The sequence below is a fragment of the Artibeus jamaicensis genome, unplaced genomic scaffold (genome assembly GCF_021234435.1).
Source record: "Artibeus jamaicensis isolate MK-2021 breed Jamaican fruit bat unplaced genomic scaffold, CSHL_Jam_final contig_2259, whole genome shotgun sequence".
In the NCBI taxonomy this organism is placed as follows: domain Eukaryota; kingdom Metazoa; phylum Chordata; class Mammalia; order Chiroptera; family Phyllostomidae; genus Artibeus; species Artibeus jamaicensis.
Genome location: NW_026521468.1, coordinates 4697541 through 4711276, shown reverse-complemented (window position 1 = coordinate 4711276; position 13736 = coordinate 4697541). Strand labels below are relative to the sequence as shown.

The 13736-nt window shown below is 56.1% G+C and overlaps 1 protein-coding gene across 1 annotated transcript; it reads left to right on the top strand.

Annotated features, from left to right (window-relative positions):
* Window positions 1-597: 597 nt before the first annotated feature.
* CD300LB (CD300 molecule like family member b) lies at window positions 598-9241 on the top strand. The gene is made up of 4 exons (XM_037167338.2): window positions 598-887; window positions 5824-6153; window positions 7309-7372; window positions 7945-9241. The coding sequence occupies exons 1-4, from the start codon at window positions 845-847 to the stop codon at window positions 8105-8107; spliced, it is 600 nt and encodes a 199-aa protein (XP_037023233.2). The 5' UTR covers window positions 598-844; the 3' UTR covers window positions 8108-9241.
* Window positions 9242-13736: the final 4495 nt, after the last annotated feature.

The window sequence follows — 13736 nt, the reverse complement described above, 5'->3', positions numbered from 1 at the left end:
GCCCCCACATGCAGGGCATGGCCACAGATGTGCCACAGCTGTTTGCAGGTCTGGGCTGAATCTGGGGACAATTTCACGGGGTTGGCTCACAGTGTAATAGATGTGAAAAATGCCGGGTGCTGTGTCCTAAGGCCACATTGGATTTCAAGTGATAATTTTAACGTATGGCCCTATTTCTCCCTATGGGTATGGGGAGGCAGGTTCCAATCGTAACAACTTCTATGAGCCCAACTTACAGATGCAAAAACCAAAGCCCAGAAAGTTTAAGAGAATTGCCTGCGGTCACACAGCTTGTAGATGGTGCTTCTGGGATTAGAACCCAGGTCTGGCTGACCCCACAGCTGCGCGTACGCACTTGGTTGTAACACCTGAACAAATGCATCTCCAGGTTTGCCCAGCATAAGCACCTGAGTTGAGGGCGAAGGGGCAGTTTCCTGCCACGGGAGACCCATTATCGCAGCGGCGAGCCATTTCTGGAGTTGCAGGCTGTTGGTCCCTTGAACGCAAGGCCTCGTAGGCCAGCTGTCCCCTCTGGATTCTTCTGCAGACATCTCTCCCGCTGGCCCTGCTCACCCAGCACAGTCCCCTTGCTTCCTCTTTCCTGCTTAGTGGGGACTCCAGGGTCCTCTGACACAGACGTGCTAAGAAATGACACTCCTTTTGCGGAATAACTAACAGCAGGAAACACTATAAAAGGAAGTGAACAAGTGAGAAATTCAGAGGTCATCTAGCCAAGCAGAAGGTGCAGACCTGGGCTCAGGCAGAGCTCCAAGTGTCCCGCTGCGGCGATCCAGGGGCGCTCTCTGGTCTTCGCTGACAGGGGCGAGGAACCGGGAACAGGACCATGTGGCTGCTGTCCCCCACTCTCTTCCTTCTCAGCCTCCCAGGTGAGTGCCGGGGGAACTCAGAACTACAGGGGCCGGACAGGTGGGCAGAGAGCATCTGTCCCAGGTACCAGGGGAGGTGTCCCGTCTGGGGAGATGAGAGCTGGCCTTGTTAATTCACTCAGCAAAAGCGCATGGGGGTCCTACCAGGTACCAGGCACGCTTCAGGCTCCGAGGACGTGAAGGGAAGAGAAACGGGACTAGTGAAAAGAGGACCCCAGACAGCTCAGTGGGTGAGGCATACAGACCAACAACGCCGGTGGGAGGACGCAACAGGGCACCGGCGGAGGTGTGCTGGGTAGGGGTGGGCTGAACGTGCACTCGCAGGCACGCCAGGTGACGCAGACGCTCGCTCACACCTGCACAGTCAGGCGCATGCGCACACACAGTCTCCTGCCCACGTACAGGGCCACGCAAACACTTCTCCCCCGGACCCTCATAGTGGGTCTGGGGCTTGGGGAGGGGGAAATTGCCATGGAGACAAGACAGGGGGCCCTCCTGTCCCCTCCAACTCTGCGTTAACTTGGAAAGGGGGTGAAGCTAGAGAAGGCAGAAAGAAAAGCCACCTGCCGCGTTTTCACCTGTGGGCTGCCATTAGCCAGCTCGGGGTCGCTTCTGTGAAATGAAGCCGAGAAAGGGGATGGGGTGAAGTCAGAATAACCCAACTTCCGGTAGGGCGCTGGCTCTCTTTTCTGCTCCTGGACATGCGCCCCCAGCAACCCTGGGGGGACTGGCATAGAGTAGGTGCTCCTAAGTGTTTGCAAGTGCAAAGACAGCCCCCCTTTCTCCCAATGAGGAAAGTGAGGCGAGATTCCAGGGGCACAGAGCTGCACCCCAGAAAAGATTGCCGAGCTCGGGCTGGCCGAATGCCCGGGTCGTCCGCAAGAGCCTTGCACCACAGAGTGCAGATAAGACGAGCCCCAAGCCCGCTGCGGCACAGCCCAGGCCCCGGACCGCCTCCTCTGAGCTCTCCCCCCTGTGCCTCGTTTTCTGTGAGTTTGTTAGCGGCTGTCAGCTGTCGCACAGACACAGAGCCCCAGGATTTCTCTATTTGGGGACGACACTGTTTACAAAGACTTCGCCCACGTGGCAACTCCTCCTGAAGGGTCTGACAGAAGAGGAAGTTTACATCTCAGATCCATGGAAACGGAAACCTGAAATTCAAACAACCTGATGCTTTTCAAACCCCTTGGCCCTGTTCCCCAGAGCTCGGCTGACTGCTCTCCTGTCATCTCTCTCTTCCTCCAACAAACTCTCCAGTTCCCATGGACCTAATTAACTGCTCCATCCACCATGGTCTGGGCTTATAAAAACCTCCCACATAATTTTTTAACCATGAGCCCTATCCCGTTGGGAGCGATTTGCTGGCAGATTAAGTTAGCAAAACTGGGAGGGATGAACGTGCGGTTTCGAAGCAGCCACATCTCTTTCCTGCTGTGTGAGATTAAACCCCTGCTGTCTCCTGCAGCCGAGCTACTTTTCTCTGAAGAAAGAAAAAGCACCCCTCCACCCCCCCCACCCCATCTACTGACTTGTGCGTTTGGTTTTAATTCACATCAGTTGGTTTTAATTCACATCAATTCACATCAGTTTTAATTCACATCAGTTTAATTCACATCTCCTAAATGACTCCTACTTTTTATTTTTTTCAATATTATCTTTATGGTTGTATCAGTCAATGGTATTATAAACATTTTAGCATAATAGAAACATACTAACCACTGCTTAAAGTTTAGAACACATATTTTCAGATTTTTTTCCCTACTCTGGGCAATGGAAAAAAAACTGCACAGAAATGGAATCATACACACTGCGTGTTAAGCAAATTTCTGACCTAGTAATAATTTACCTGGGACATCTTTCCCTTTCTATTCTGTGATTCGTGTTCTTCTTCTTAATCATGGACCGAGCCAAATAATTAAGCCAATCTTCAGTTCACGGCATGTGCGTGTTTCCAGCCTTTACTATTTATTACTTTAGCACTGCAGCGAGCTTCCTTTAACTTGTTGTCCAGGGGTGTGGAAATCAGAGTTCATCCTAGAATCAAAACGATGATGTCCAATGTCTTGCCAAGAACAATCATCGTACCCACCAGGATGCAGGCGCTGTACCAGGCACGGCGGGGGGGGGGGGGGGCGGGGGGGGGGAAGAGAGAACAAAACACACACAAGGCCCCTGCTCTTTGGGACAGAGCCTCCCCGAGGAGGGGACAGGGAGAGATGGCTAAGGATGGTAGCCCCCTACGTGGCGCTCAGGTCGCCACAAAGGGCGCGGGGCCAGCAGATCTGTTGGGAAGGGGAGTGAGACTTTGCAAAGCAGGCTGGGCCTGGGGGGTCGTCAAGGGAGACAGTAGATGGCAGGGATCAGAGAAGAGGTTTCGGGGGGGGGAAGGACGTGAGCAGTGACACGGCCGCCTCAGAGTCAGGGAAAGTGGAGAGTGGGTGGGGGTCACGGGGTCGAGTGGGAGGCAGGAGGGGGCCGGGAATGGCACTGATGGAGACCATGGGTTGGGACTGCAGAAAGCCAAGGGCCAAACCAGGGCATTTTGAATTGTCATGAGACCGTGGGGCGGGGAATGGCGGCAGGAGAGGCCCTGGAAGATTTAGAAATTTTTTAAAATGTATTTATTTTTAAAAAATTCATTGTTTAAAAACGATTTTTATTTTTCACTTACAGTTGCCATACAGTATTACATTAGTTTCAAGTGTGCAGCACATGACCAGACATTTGTAGACCTGATGCAGTGACCCCCCCCCATTAAATCCAGCCCCCGTCTGACACACACATGGTGATCGCAGTGTTGCGGGCTGCGTTCTCGGTGCTGCCGTTTGTAACTGCATGGCTGTTTGGTAACTGCCGATCTGAGCTTCCTAAGACCTTCCCCTTTCACCCACCCCCTCCCTCCTTATCTGGAAACCATCTATTTGCTCACTCTGGCCCTGAGTCTGTTCCTGTCTTGTTTGCTTGTTTGCTTTGTTGTGTGGGTTCACAGCTACGTGAGACCAGAGGTATTTGTCTTTGTCAGACGGTATTTGCTTCATCTCACTCAGCGCTGTACCCTCCAGGCCCATGTCCCAAATGGCGGGATTTCGTTGTCTGTTTTATGGCTGAGTCATACATATTCCACCGTATATAGGTAGCACATCTTTTTTTGCCCATTTGTCTACTGGTGGACACTCAGGCTGCTTCCTGAGAGATTTTCAAGTGCTCGCTGCAATCCCCGGGTGAGGACTAGGTAGGGACAATTTCAGGACATAGCTCCGGCGGCCCTACGCAGGGGAGACTGGGGGAGGGAGCTGCAGGAGGGGGAGAACCTCTCCAGGTGCCAGGACCTCGATGCATGCACCAGATGAGCCCCTGACCTGTGGACGGTGGGCGTCTGGGGTTGGACACATGCCCGGGCCATAGGGACGTGGAGGGTGGAGCAGAGCGGCGCCATTTTACACACAGAGAAGCAAGACTTACCCAGGGTTTCCCAACTTGTTCGTAGTAGACGTGTCTCTCTGTGTACAAAGGTCCTTCTCTTTCTGCTCTGCCATGCTGTCCTCTTGGACTGTGACCGCAGAGAAGGGAAGAAGAAGATCATTCTGAGAAGCACTTTGGGGGTAGACGTGACTACACCGGCCGCCAGGCAGTCGTGGAGGGAGGAGCGGAGTCGGGCTCAAGGAGGACGCCAGGTTTTCTAGGCAGGTGTGTGGGTGCGGTTGCTGGTTCAAGAGCATGAGGTGGGCGCTGCTGATTGAATACTTCGTTACTCTTCGTTATAAATTTATTATCTTAGTAATGATTCTGAAGTTCAGAAGCCCACCCTGGTCCGAGTCGCTCAAAGCAAGGTGTAGGCAGGCTCCACTCCTTGTAGAGGCTCTAAAGAAGGATGCTTCCTTGCCTTTCCCAGCCTCTGGAGGCTGCCCGCACCCTTGGTTCAAGTCCCCTGGCCCTGTCTTCACAGCCCTCTCTGACTCTGGCGTGAACTTGTAAGGACCCTGGTGATGGCACTGGGCCCGCCTGGATAATCCAGGTTGACGTCCCTTCATTTAGTCCCACTTGCAAAGGCCCTTTTGCCACATGAGATGACATGGCCGTAGATTTGGGAGATTGGGACGTCACTGTTTTGGGAGGATTATTCTTCCTACCGCACAATTCAAAGCTCCAAGTCACTGAAAGAGCTTCAGGCTGAAGGTCTGAGGTGTGGGGAGGCGGCACCTTCCTGGGGCCGCACAGAGACACCCGCTCCCCGGCCCCCAGCTTGGCCCCGAGACTCGGGGGCTATGGGTGGGTCAAGAGAGGCTTCTGCTGTGCTTCTCCAAGCGTATTCATTTCCATGGGGCCAAGGCACCCACGGCCATTGCCAAGGATGGAGAGGACAGCAGGACGCCCATGCAGCTCACACGCAGGCCTAAGCTGTCTATCCGCTTCCCGTCAGGCTGCTGCTCGCCTGTCCACGTGGACCCTCTCCTCCAGGGAGGGATCCAGAGCGTATTAGAGAATGGTAGGCTGGAGCCAAGGGGGGAATTGGGGCTACGAATAACAGATTTGGGAGTTGTCCGCACGAGGGCAAAGGGCAAAAACCAAAACCAAAACCACGGAACCAGAGGCTCACTCCTTGGGACTGGACTGGAGTGAGATGAGCTGAAGGCTGAAGAGAGAGCTCTGGGTGCCCGTCCCCCCCCCCCCGCCCCGCCCCCCCCCCCCAGGTGTGCTGGAGCAGCTCACACTGGGTTACCAGGACAACTCTGTGTCCAGTGACATCACGCTCTGAGCACCTGCAATCAGCCACTACGGGGAGTGCAAAGTAGCCAGGGACCCTGGCCCAGTGGACATCAGACTGGAGCCACCGAGTGGACATTGAACACGGAGCTGAAGCGACCTGGCCAGGGCTCTCCTGGGCCGGACCCAGGTTAGCAGGGCAGGGTCTGTATCTTGCCATTCTGTTTTCCAGGCTGTTTTTCCATCCGAGGCCCGGAGTCCGTGAGCGGCAGGGAGCGGGGCTCGCTGACCGTGCAGTGTCACTACCGGCCCGGATGGAAGACCTACAGGAAGTACTGGTGTCGAGGAGCTCACTGGTTATCTTGCCAGGTCCTCGTTGAGACCACAGGATCAGAGCAAGAAGTGACAAAAGACAGGGTGTCCATCAGGGACAACTGGAAAAACCACTGGGTCGTGGTGACCATGCGGGACCTCGGGCAAGACGACAATGACACCTACTGGTGTGGGATTAACAAGCTCATAACTGACCGTGGAGCATCCATTCGGGTGATGGTTGTCCCAGGTAAGGGCTTCCTCATCTCCCCTCTGTGGCCCTTTGCTCAGGACTGGAAGAGGAAGGGTCCTCCCTCCCTGCTTCCCGGGGCTAGAAGGGGAACAGCCAAATTCCTGGGAACCAGCAGGAGGGAGGGTGAGAGACAGGCAGCAGATGGGGTGGGGGCGGCGGGCAAAGGAGGGAAACTGCGGCCCAGCAGCCTGTACACTGCTGTTAGGGTTGCAGCCCCAGAGAGACAGGGGCTGCCAAGGGTGGAGGGAGCTGGAGAGGGCCAGCCAAGCAAAACGCCCCCAGGGCCACCCAGTAGGGGAAGCCAAGATCTGCAGGGATGCAAAAGGGACTGATGCAAACGGGTGGGCAGGGACCTGGACAGGCTGAAAGTGTGTACCAAGCAGAGCTGCAGGAAGAAAGGCGAACAGGGGTCTTGGGCGGGAGCTGGGAGGCACCAGCCCACGGGCGATCGGTGGCCTTCAGGAACCATGGTGACCTCAGTCCCCTGGAGCTCAGCCCGGAGCTCCCGGCAGGAGCAGAGGTGGGGCCTGTCAGGGCAGTGCCCCAGACCGAGGACCGGTGCTGGGCTGGTCTCAGGAACCCACGCCCAAGCTCCCCATAAACTGTCTCACAATTTCCTGTAAAGATGTTCCATTCTCCATGTCGCTGTGAGCTACCAAACCAGAGCGTGCCCTGTTATTCTCCAGCTTTCGGGGGCTCCACCCCTCAGCACCCCAATAACCAGAGGCCCCCTTTGTAGAACTGTCTGTCCCTGAACACTGCCTGAACAAAAGACTGGGGTTCCCCCCCCAAACCAACAGTCCCATTCAGAGGAGGAAGTGGAGAGGTTATGAAAAGACTGATCTCTTGCCTCAGGATAAACTCAAGTGCCTACTCCCATTTCATTTTTATTTCTTCTTGCCACACCTGAAAATGATGGGAACAATAATTGTGTTTGAGGTTCGGATGACCCCATAGAAAGGGGAGAAGCCCCAGGGACCAAGCTTCCCAATCCAGGGCGGGGTGGGGGGGGTGGGGGGGTGGGGGGGTCTCGTGGTGGGTGGAGGCTAAGCAGGGCAGGGGCGGCGGTGGCCCTGGTGTATCGTGCACCAGCCCCTGGTCTGTGCTAATAGCCTGTGGCCGACTTTGCCTGTGCCTCTGTCCCCCTCCCAGGGAACGTGGTATCCAAGCCCACTGTCGACAGCCATGCAGAGTTGTTCTTTGGCTTCCACATCCGGTGAGTGGCTTCAGTCCTTTCTTCTGTCCTTACCTGGGGCCTCTCCCATGGGACAGCTGAGCCTGGGGACCCGGCGTAGTCGCCTGTCAGGCAGCACGAAGGCCCGGAGCCCTGGCCCGCCTCACTGCTCGCCCGCCCCGCCCTCGCCAGTCGACTGCTGTGAGGAAGGCCAAGTGCTCCTCTGTGGCGTTATGTCCTGCTCAGGGGCCTGGCGGGTGCCGAGGGGGGAGATAATTTACAAATCTCCACAATGCAAAGGGCCAGGTGCCACAGAGAAGGAGAGTGACTGTGCAGAGCAGCGAGGACACAGGCCAGCATCCCGTCCTGGGAGGCGGCTGCGCTGCTCCTGCCCGTGGGGCACAGGAGGCCCCGGAAGGAAGCAAAACCAAGGAGCTGAAGCCACCTCTGAGGAGCCGTCAGGGCCGAGCCCTTGAGGGAGCGCACACGGGGTGGGGAAGGGGGCTTCCGGGTGGGGCCGCCAGCTGGGGTCACGGGCTTGGCTGGGCTGGGTCGTGCTCCGGTGTGAGGGCATGGGAGCCACAGGGCCCTGACCGCTCTGTCTGCTCCGACAGAAACCACTACATGCTGCTGGTGTTCGTGAAGGTGCCCATCTTACTGCTCGTGGTTGGTGCTGTCCTCTGGCTGAAGGAGCCTCGGAGCATCCCCAAGGAGCAGCAGGAAGAGCCCATCTATTCGAACTTGTCCTGTGACCTGACCACAGACGCAGCCCCTTAAGATGGACGGATGAGAAAACCCTTTCGAGCCTGGACACCATTCCCAGGAGAGACACGAACTGGGGAAGGAACCCCTCGGACACCTCCGGGTCCTCTGGGGGCTAGCCAACTCCCTCCCTGCTCTGCTCAGCTCAGGGACACAGCTCAGCTCCTCCCCAGGCGTCACCGGTGCCAGCGGGGCCAGCATGGCCAGCACGGCTGGCACCTTGCTCCACTTCTTTAGGTGGAAAACAGCCCACCCCACCCCCCAGGGGTCTCCAGGTCCTGAGCTGCTGGGTTGGAGCCCAAGCTGGGACAGCTGAGTCCTCACTGCTCGCTGGAGGAGCCGGTCCCAGGGCTGGGGACCGAGACACAGGGAGAAGCAGCAGGAATGAGAGAGACAGGGGGACAGATGGAGCCCCAGCTTGTCCCTGGTTCCCGTCATTCCTGAGACCAGCTCCGCACCCTCTGTGCCCGATATGCCGGAGTTACTGATATGTGTATTAGGTTTTTAAATTTATTATTATTATTTTTTGCTAATCAAGTTGGGTTTGGATGGCTCTTGTCCACGAGAACACTGACTGATACACACACCGAAGAGGGCGATTCTGTGAGTTCCTAGTTCTGGGACCTGAGAGAGTGGACGTCCCTCTGCCCAGCGAGGACACTGCTCTGAGTACCCAGCTCTGAAAAGGGACGGGAGGCCTTGCTGGGCCCAGCGTCAGCGCTGGCCTTCTGCCTCCCTCTCCTCCTCCTCCTCCTCCCGCATCCTGGCTCCCAAGCCCCCTGCACCCCCCACCTCAGGGCAGGGGCACCTCCCGAGGCCCCAGAGCAGCTCAGGTCTCCCGTGGGCGGCGGGGCCTCAGACACTACCTCAAGGCCAGGAAGGCAGTCGTAAAACCTGAGGAAATGATGTCGTCTCTCTTAGTACTGCTTAAATAAGGCTAATTAAGCCCTGGCTTGTGTGGCTCCGTGGGTTGGACATCATCCTGCAAACTTTCGTTTGCAGGTTCAATGCCCAGTCAGGGTACATGCCTGGGTTGGGGGCCAGGTCCCCCATAGGGGACACATGAGGGGCAACCACACATTGATGTTTCTCTCCCTCTCTTTCTCCCTCCTTTCCCCTCTCTCTAAAGATAAATAAAATCTTTTTTAAAAACAAGGTTAATTAAAACTGTCTGAGGGAGCCTGGCCCATGTGGTTTGCTTGGTCGGAGCGTCATCTTGTGCACCAAAAGGTTGTGGGTTCGTATCTCGTTCAGGGCATATGCCCAGGTTGCAGGTTCAATCCCCTGTTGGGATGCACAGAGGAGGCAATGTTTCTCTCTCACATTGATGTGTCTCTCTCTGTCTCAAATCATTGAAAATATCCTCAGGTGAGGATTTAAAAAAGAAAACTGTCTGGGGGGAAATAATGTTGTCTGTGTTAAATGGGGTCTTGAGAATAATCTTAATAACGAAAAATCCCTGCAGAAACCGGAGCTGCCCCAGTCAAACGTCTCGTGCACAGAAAGAGCACCCTGGGCCACCCCGCTGGGGACCGCGGCCCACAGTCCAGGGCTCCAGAGGCCTCCTCGGTGAATTGTTGGCTGGATCCCGCCCCCCCCGAAGAACCAGCCAGCCTCGGGTGACCCAGCAGCTCCGAGGAAGGTAAAGCCAGCGCCCAGCCGGCCCCCAGCTGGCTCCCGTGGGGGAGGGGCCGTCCGCAGTGCCACGCTTGTCCCAGTTTCTTCCCGTGGGCATGCCATGAGCTCCCCCGGTCTCTTCGGAGATACTATAGTTGAGTAGTTACTGTTACAACATCATCCAAGAGAATCCCCGGGGAGCGGACATCTGCTGTCTCAGTCCTGAACGCCCCCCAGCCCCACTTCTGGGAACTGCCCCTGGGTTCCAATAAAAACCGTCACCCAAAGCTTGCCTAACATGCCCACTGGCCGAGGAAAGGGAAAGATAGACACTGAATGAATTAGAGCTGGAATAGCACTTTCTAGCAAACGTGCCTCTGTTAGGAGCCCGGGGCAGAGGCCTGCATGCCCGTCGGTGGCTGTGGGCGAGGACGGTCCCTGCGTGCTGGACTTGGCGTGCCTTGCACCCAGGTGTCAGCAGACAGAGGTCAGGAAGTGGAGTGAGCTGGTGCGGGTCTTTCTTAGGAAAGCGCGACTTCTGCTTCCAGTGAGTTCCTCCTCACCGGCCTCTGCTTCTGAGCAGCTGTGTGACCGCACAGGAAGTTTACTGAGGGTGGGGGAAGCTGGTCAGTGCAGGGCCAATGAGAAGGGCCCCCTTACCAGGACCTGGGGCACTAGGCTCTTTCTTCCTGAGGTTGGACACGTCCTGAACGGCCTTTTCTTAATACATGAGGCTGAAGAAATGAGTTTCCAGCAGGACCCTCACCTATTCTCTGAAGCTTCTCTCTCTGTGTCTCGATTATCCACCTGCACTTGGCCTTGATCCTCCTGGCCGGGTCTGCTTATGTCCTTAGGGTAGACCCCTGCCTCCTGGGAGTTGGGGAGCAAAGTCTCCACCTAGAACAAGGGTCCCTCTGGGCACCACGCTGCCATCCCCCTGCTGGAAGGGCACTGTCTGTGGCCCTGAGCCCTCTCCATCCCAGCTCCTCATCTGCCGGTCACCTTTCCTCAAGCCTTTTCTGAGCTTAGGAACCCAGCGTCCATGGCCAGGTCCCTGCCTACTTCCTGCCACCCCCAACCAGGCTGAGGAATGAACCCTGTGTCGTCAGCACAGTGCCATGTCCAGGGCCAGTTCAGCACGGCCAGGACAGAAGGCGTCCTGTGTTCGGAGGTCAGTGTCAGTCCCCAGCAGGTGACGAGCTGTCCAGTGGTGAGCCCCAAGGATGACCTTTTGAGGAGTTAGGACCGAGGTTGCTGTCCCCGTGGAAAGCATGAGATTGGGGCCATGTCAGGTCTCTGTCCATTCATTCATTCATTCATTCATTCAACCAACAAGAGCAGCGCATACACCAGGTGTAGGCACCATTTCCGACACATGCTGACTATTGAGTGAGTGCAAGACCCTCTTGCTGTCTCCTTCTATAAATGCAGCTTGAAAGGCAAGATCCGGGTCTCACTGCAGCTGCCCTCCTTCCACCCCTGCAGAGGAAGGGTGCAGCTGACCAGGGGGCTTGCAGGCTCCCCTGTGGCAAGTCCCCTGGGGAGACAACTGGAAAGCGTAATTGGGGTTGAAGCAACCCCAAGATACCACCACACACCCGCCAGAATGGCTCAGATGCAAACCCGAATGTCCTCTGTGAAGTGGAGATGAGCCCAGCAGCTGCCTCATGGAGCGAGTGGTCAGGGGATAAAGAAGACCCTCAGCTCGCTCACAGCCCTCCATGCCCGGTGGGGTCCACGAAGCCGGCACCACCGGGGCTGTACGAGCTCTTCCAGGGGTGGAGGTGGGTGAGAGGGGTCCCCAAGTTCCGGGCAGTGGAACAGCTCCCTCAGGACGTCAGCTTCTGGCAGAGACCCAAGTTAACGTAAAATTGCCTGAAGGCAGACCACACGGGATCTGGAATCGTTAATAAAACGGGCTTGGAAAGGTGCCCGTCTGGTCTGGCCAGCAAAACGAAAAGCACACAGGGGAAAAAAATGCTGATGAGCCAAGGTGATTCCCAAGACAAGGCTGAGCTCACGGGAACCAGCTCCCTGCCTAGTTTGTACCTCGGTTCTGAGACATCAGCCACTTTCTCTTTAAGATTTGGACGGGTAGGCGAGGACCAAGCCTAAATCAAAGAGGAGCTTCTATTTCTCTCAGGTGGAAATGCTCAGTGGTGACGGCCCAGGGTGAGCCACCTGGGTCCCCATGAAGAGCCAGGGACAGAGTTTCCTGTGACCTGGCTCCATGCCTGGCACCAGGAATGGGACGAGAAAGGCAGCCTCTACGGCCAGTCCTCACTTCCCACCGTCAACCCTGAGCACAGAGCAGTGGCGCGCACGGCTGATCGTGAGCCTCCACTCAGTGAGTTCCCTCTCGGCACCAGTGGTGCCTCGGTGGAGCTGGCCTCACAGACATCGAGTGCGGCGCCTGGCCGGGAGCAGGAGCTGCTGCACCCACTGAATTCCGAGCCAGTAGCATCCTGCCCTGTGTACCCCGACCCCTACCCCCAAGTGTGACAACCAGAGAAACATCTCCCAACATTGCCAGTGTCCCCTGGGGGCAAGACCACCCTGGTGGGGAGCCACTGGTTTAGACACACAGTAGGTCCTCTGCCCCATCATCCGCATGGCCCCACCTCCCTCCTGCGGGTTCCGCCTGCTTCTAGGGAATCTGTCCTGATCGTAGCTCCAGTTTCCGATCTGCTGGTCGGCACAGCCACGGCGTTTTTCATTACAGTTATTTTATTTTCCGTTCCCAAATGTTCTACTGGACTGTTTTTCACATCTGCCTGGCTGGTTCTGAACCGTCTCTGAATGCTTTGTCACCCTTTCGGTGCCCTCTGATGTGTCTTTAAGCCCAGGAGACACCCTTTACATTCTTCATCAAGATCAGAAATCTCACATCAGAAATCTCTGGAGATTGAAATCTGTTGTTCGGTTCTGCTGCCTCCCCCTCATGGTGGCTCACGTCTTCTGCACTTGGAACCGGCGGGCTGGGGGCCCTTGGTCAGCTCGGTTTAATCTGTGGGTTGAGGTTGGGTCCCCGTAGAAGGCATTTGTGTTTGCTTCTGTGGGTCACCAAGGGGTGAGAGTCAGCTGGCAGCACTTTAACCTCCTTTTTCCCACTCAGGGTTTTCCTAACTCCGTGGAAATCTTAATCAGAGGACCACACTTAACGAGTCTCAAAGGATAGTCTATTAATATGATGACTGCCAGTAACTTTTTCTACTGGAAACTGCGATGGAGACAGTTGGTTTTTTTTTACATAATTTAAAAAAGTGTTATTGCTATTTTCCCATGACTATTGATCCTCCGTATACCCTCATCCACCTCCACCTGCCCCCTCCCTCCCACAGGGACCGGATTTCAGTGTTATTTGTGAACTATTTGCTCGCAGGCAGGTAATTCCCAGGCTACTGTCGTACTGAGGACAGAGACCCCCTTTCAGGACTCTGACCTAAAGTGACATTTCAGGTGCCACAACTCTCGCCACCTCCTGTCAACCTCTGAGTCTGTCACTCCCCCCAAATTCTGCGGTTCACCCCCGAGGTCTGGCCTCCCTATAGCGGGTCTTTGGCTCCGAAGTAGCTACATCTTCCTCTCTGGTTTCACCTTTATCTCCTGTGGGCTTTTAGTCGGTTGGTTTGGGCCTTGGGATGCCGCCGGGTTGGCTGGCGCAAGTCCCTGCCTACCCTTTGCGTCATGGTCTTGGCCTTGTGTTCAGCCTGCGGCTGCTCCTACCCCAGCGAGTGTGTAGCAAACAGTGATCTTCCCCTGACTTGGGACTTCCGAGAAAGACAGTTAGGCCTCCTCTCCCGAGAAACTGCCCAGAGCCCCAGCTACCAGCACCGGGAGCCCCCATCAACCGCGTGACCCTGATAATGGAGGACAGACCGCCCCTCTCCATCCTGGTGCCGCAGACGCATCCCCAGAACCACAGGTGTCTCCACTGCCCGTCACGTGACATCGCCGTTCCAAAGAGAAGATGAATGCTGATTAGAGCAATGCTGACGGAGCAAAGATGGGAAGGGACGAAACCCAA

Coding starts and splice junctions, on each gene's coding strand:
- CD300LB (XM_037167338.2), top strand. CDS start 845: ATGTGGCTGCTGTCCCCCACTCTCTTCCTTCTCAGCCTCCCAG. Junction 6,154..7,308: donor TCGGGTGATGGTTGTCCCAG/GTAAGGGCTTCC, acceptor TCCCCCTCCCAG/GGAACGTGGTATCCAAGCCC. Junction 7,373..7,944: donor TTCTTTGGCTTCCACATCCG/GTGAGTGGCTTC, acceptor CTGCTCCGACAG/AAACCACTACATGCTGCTGG.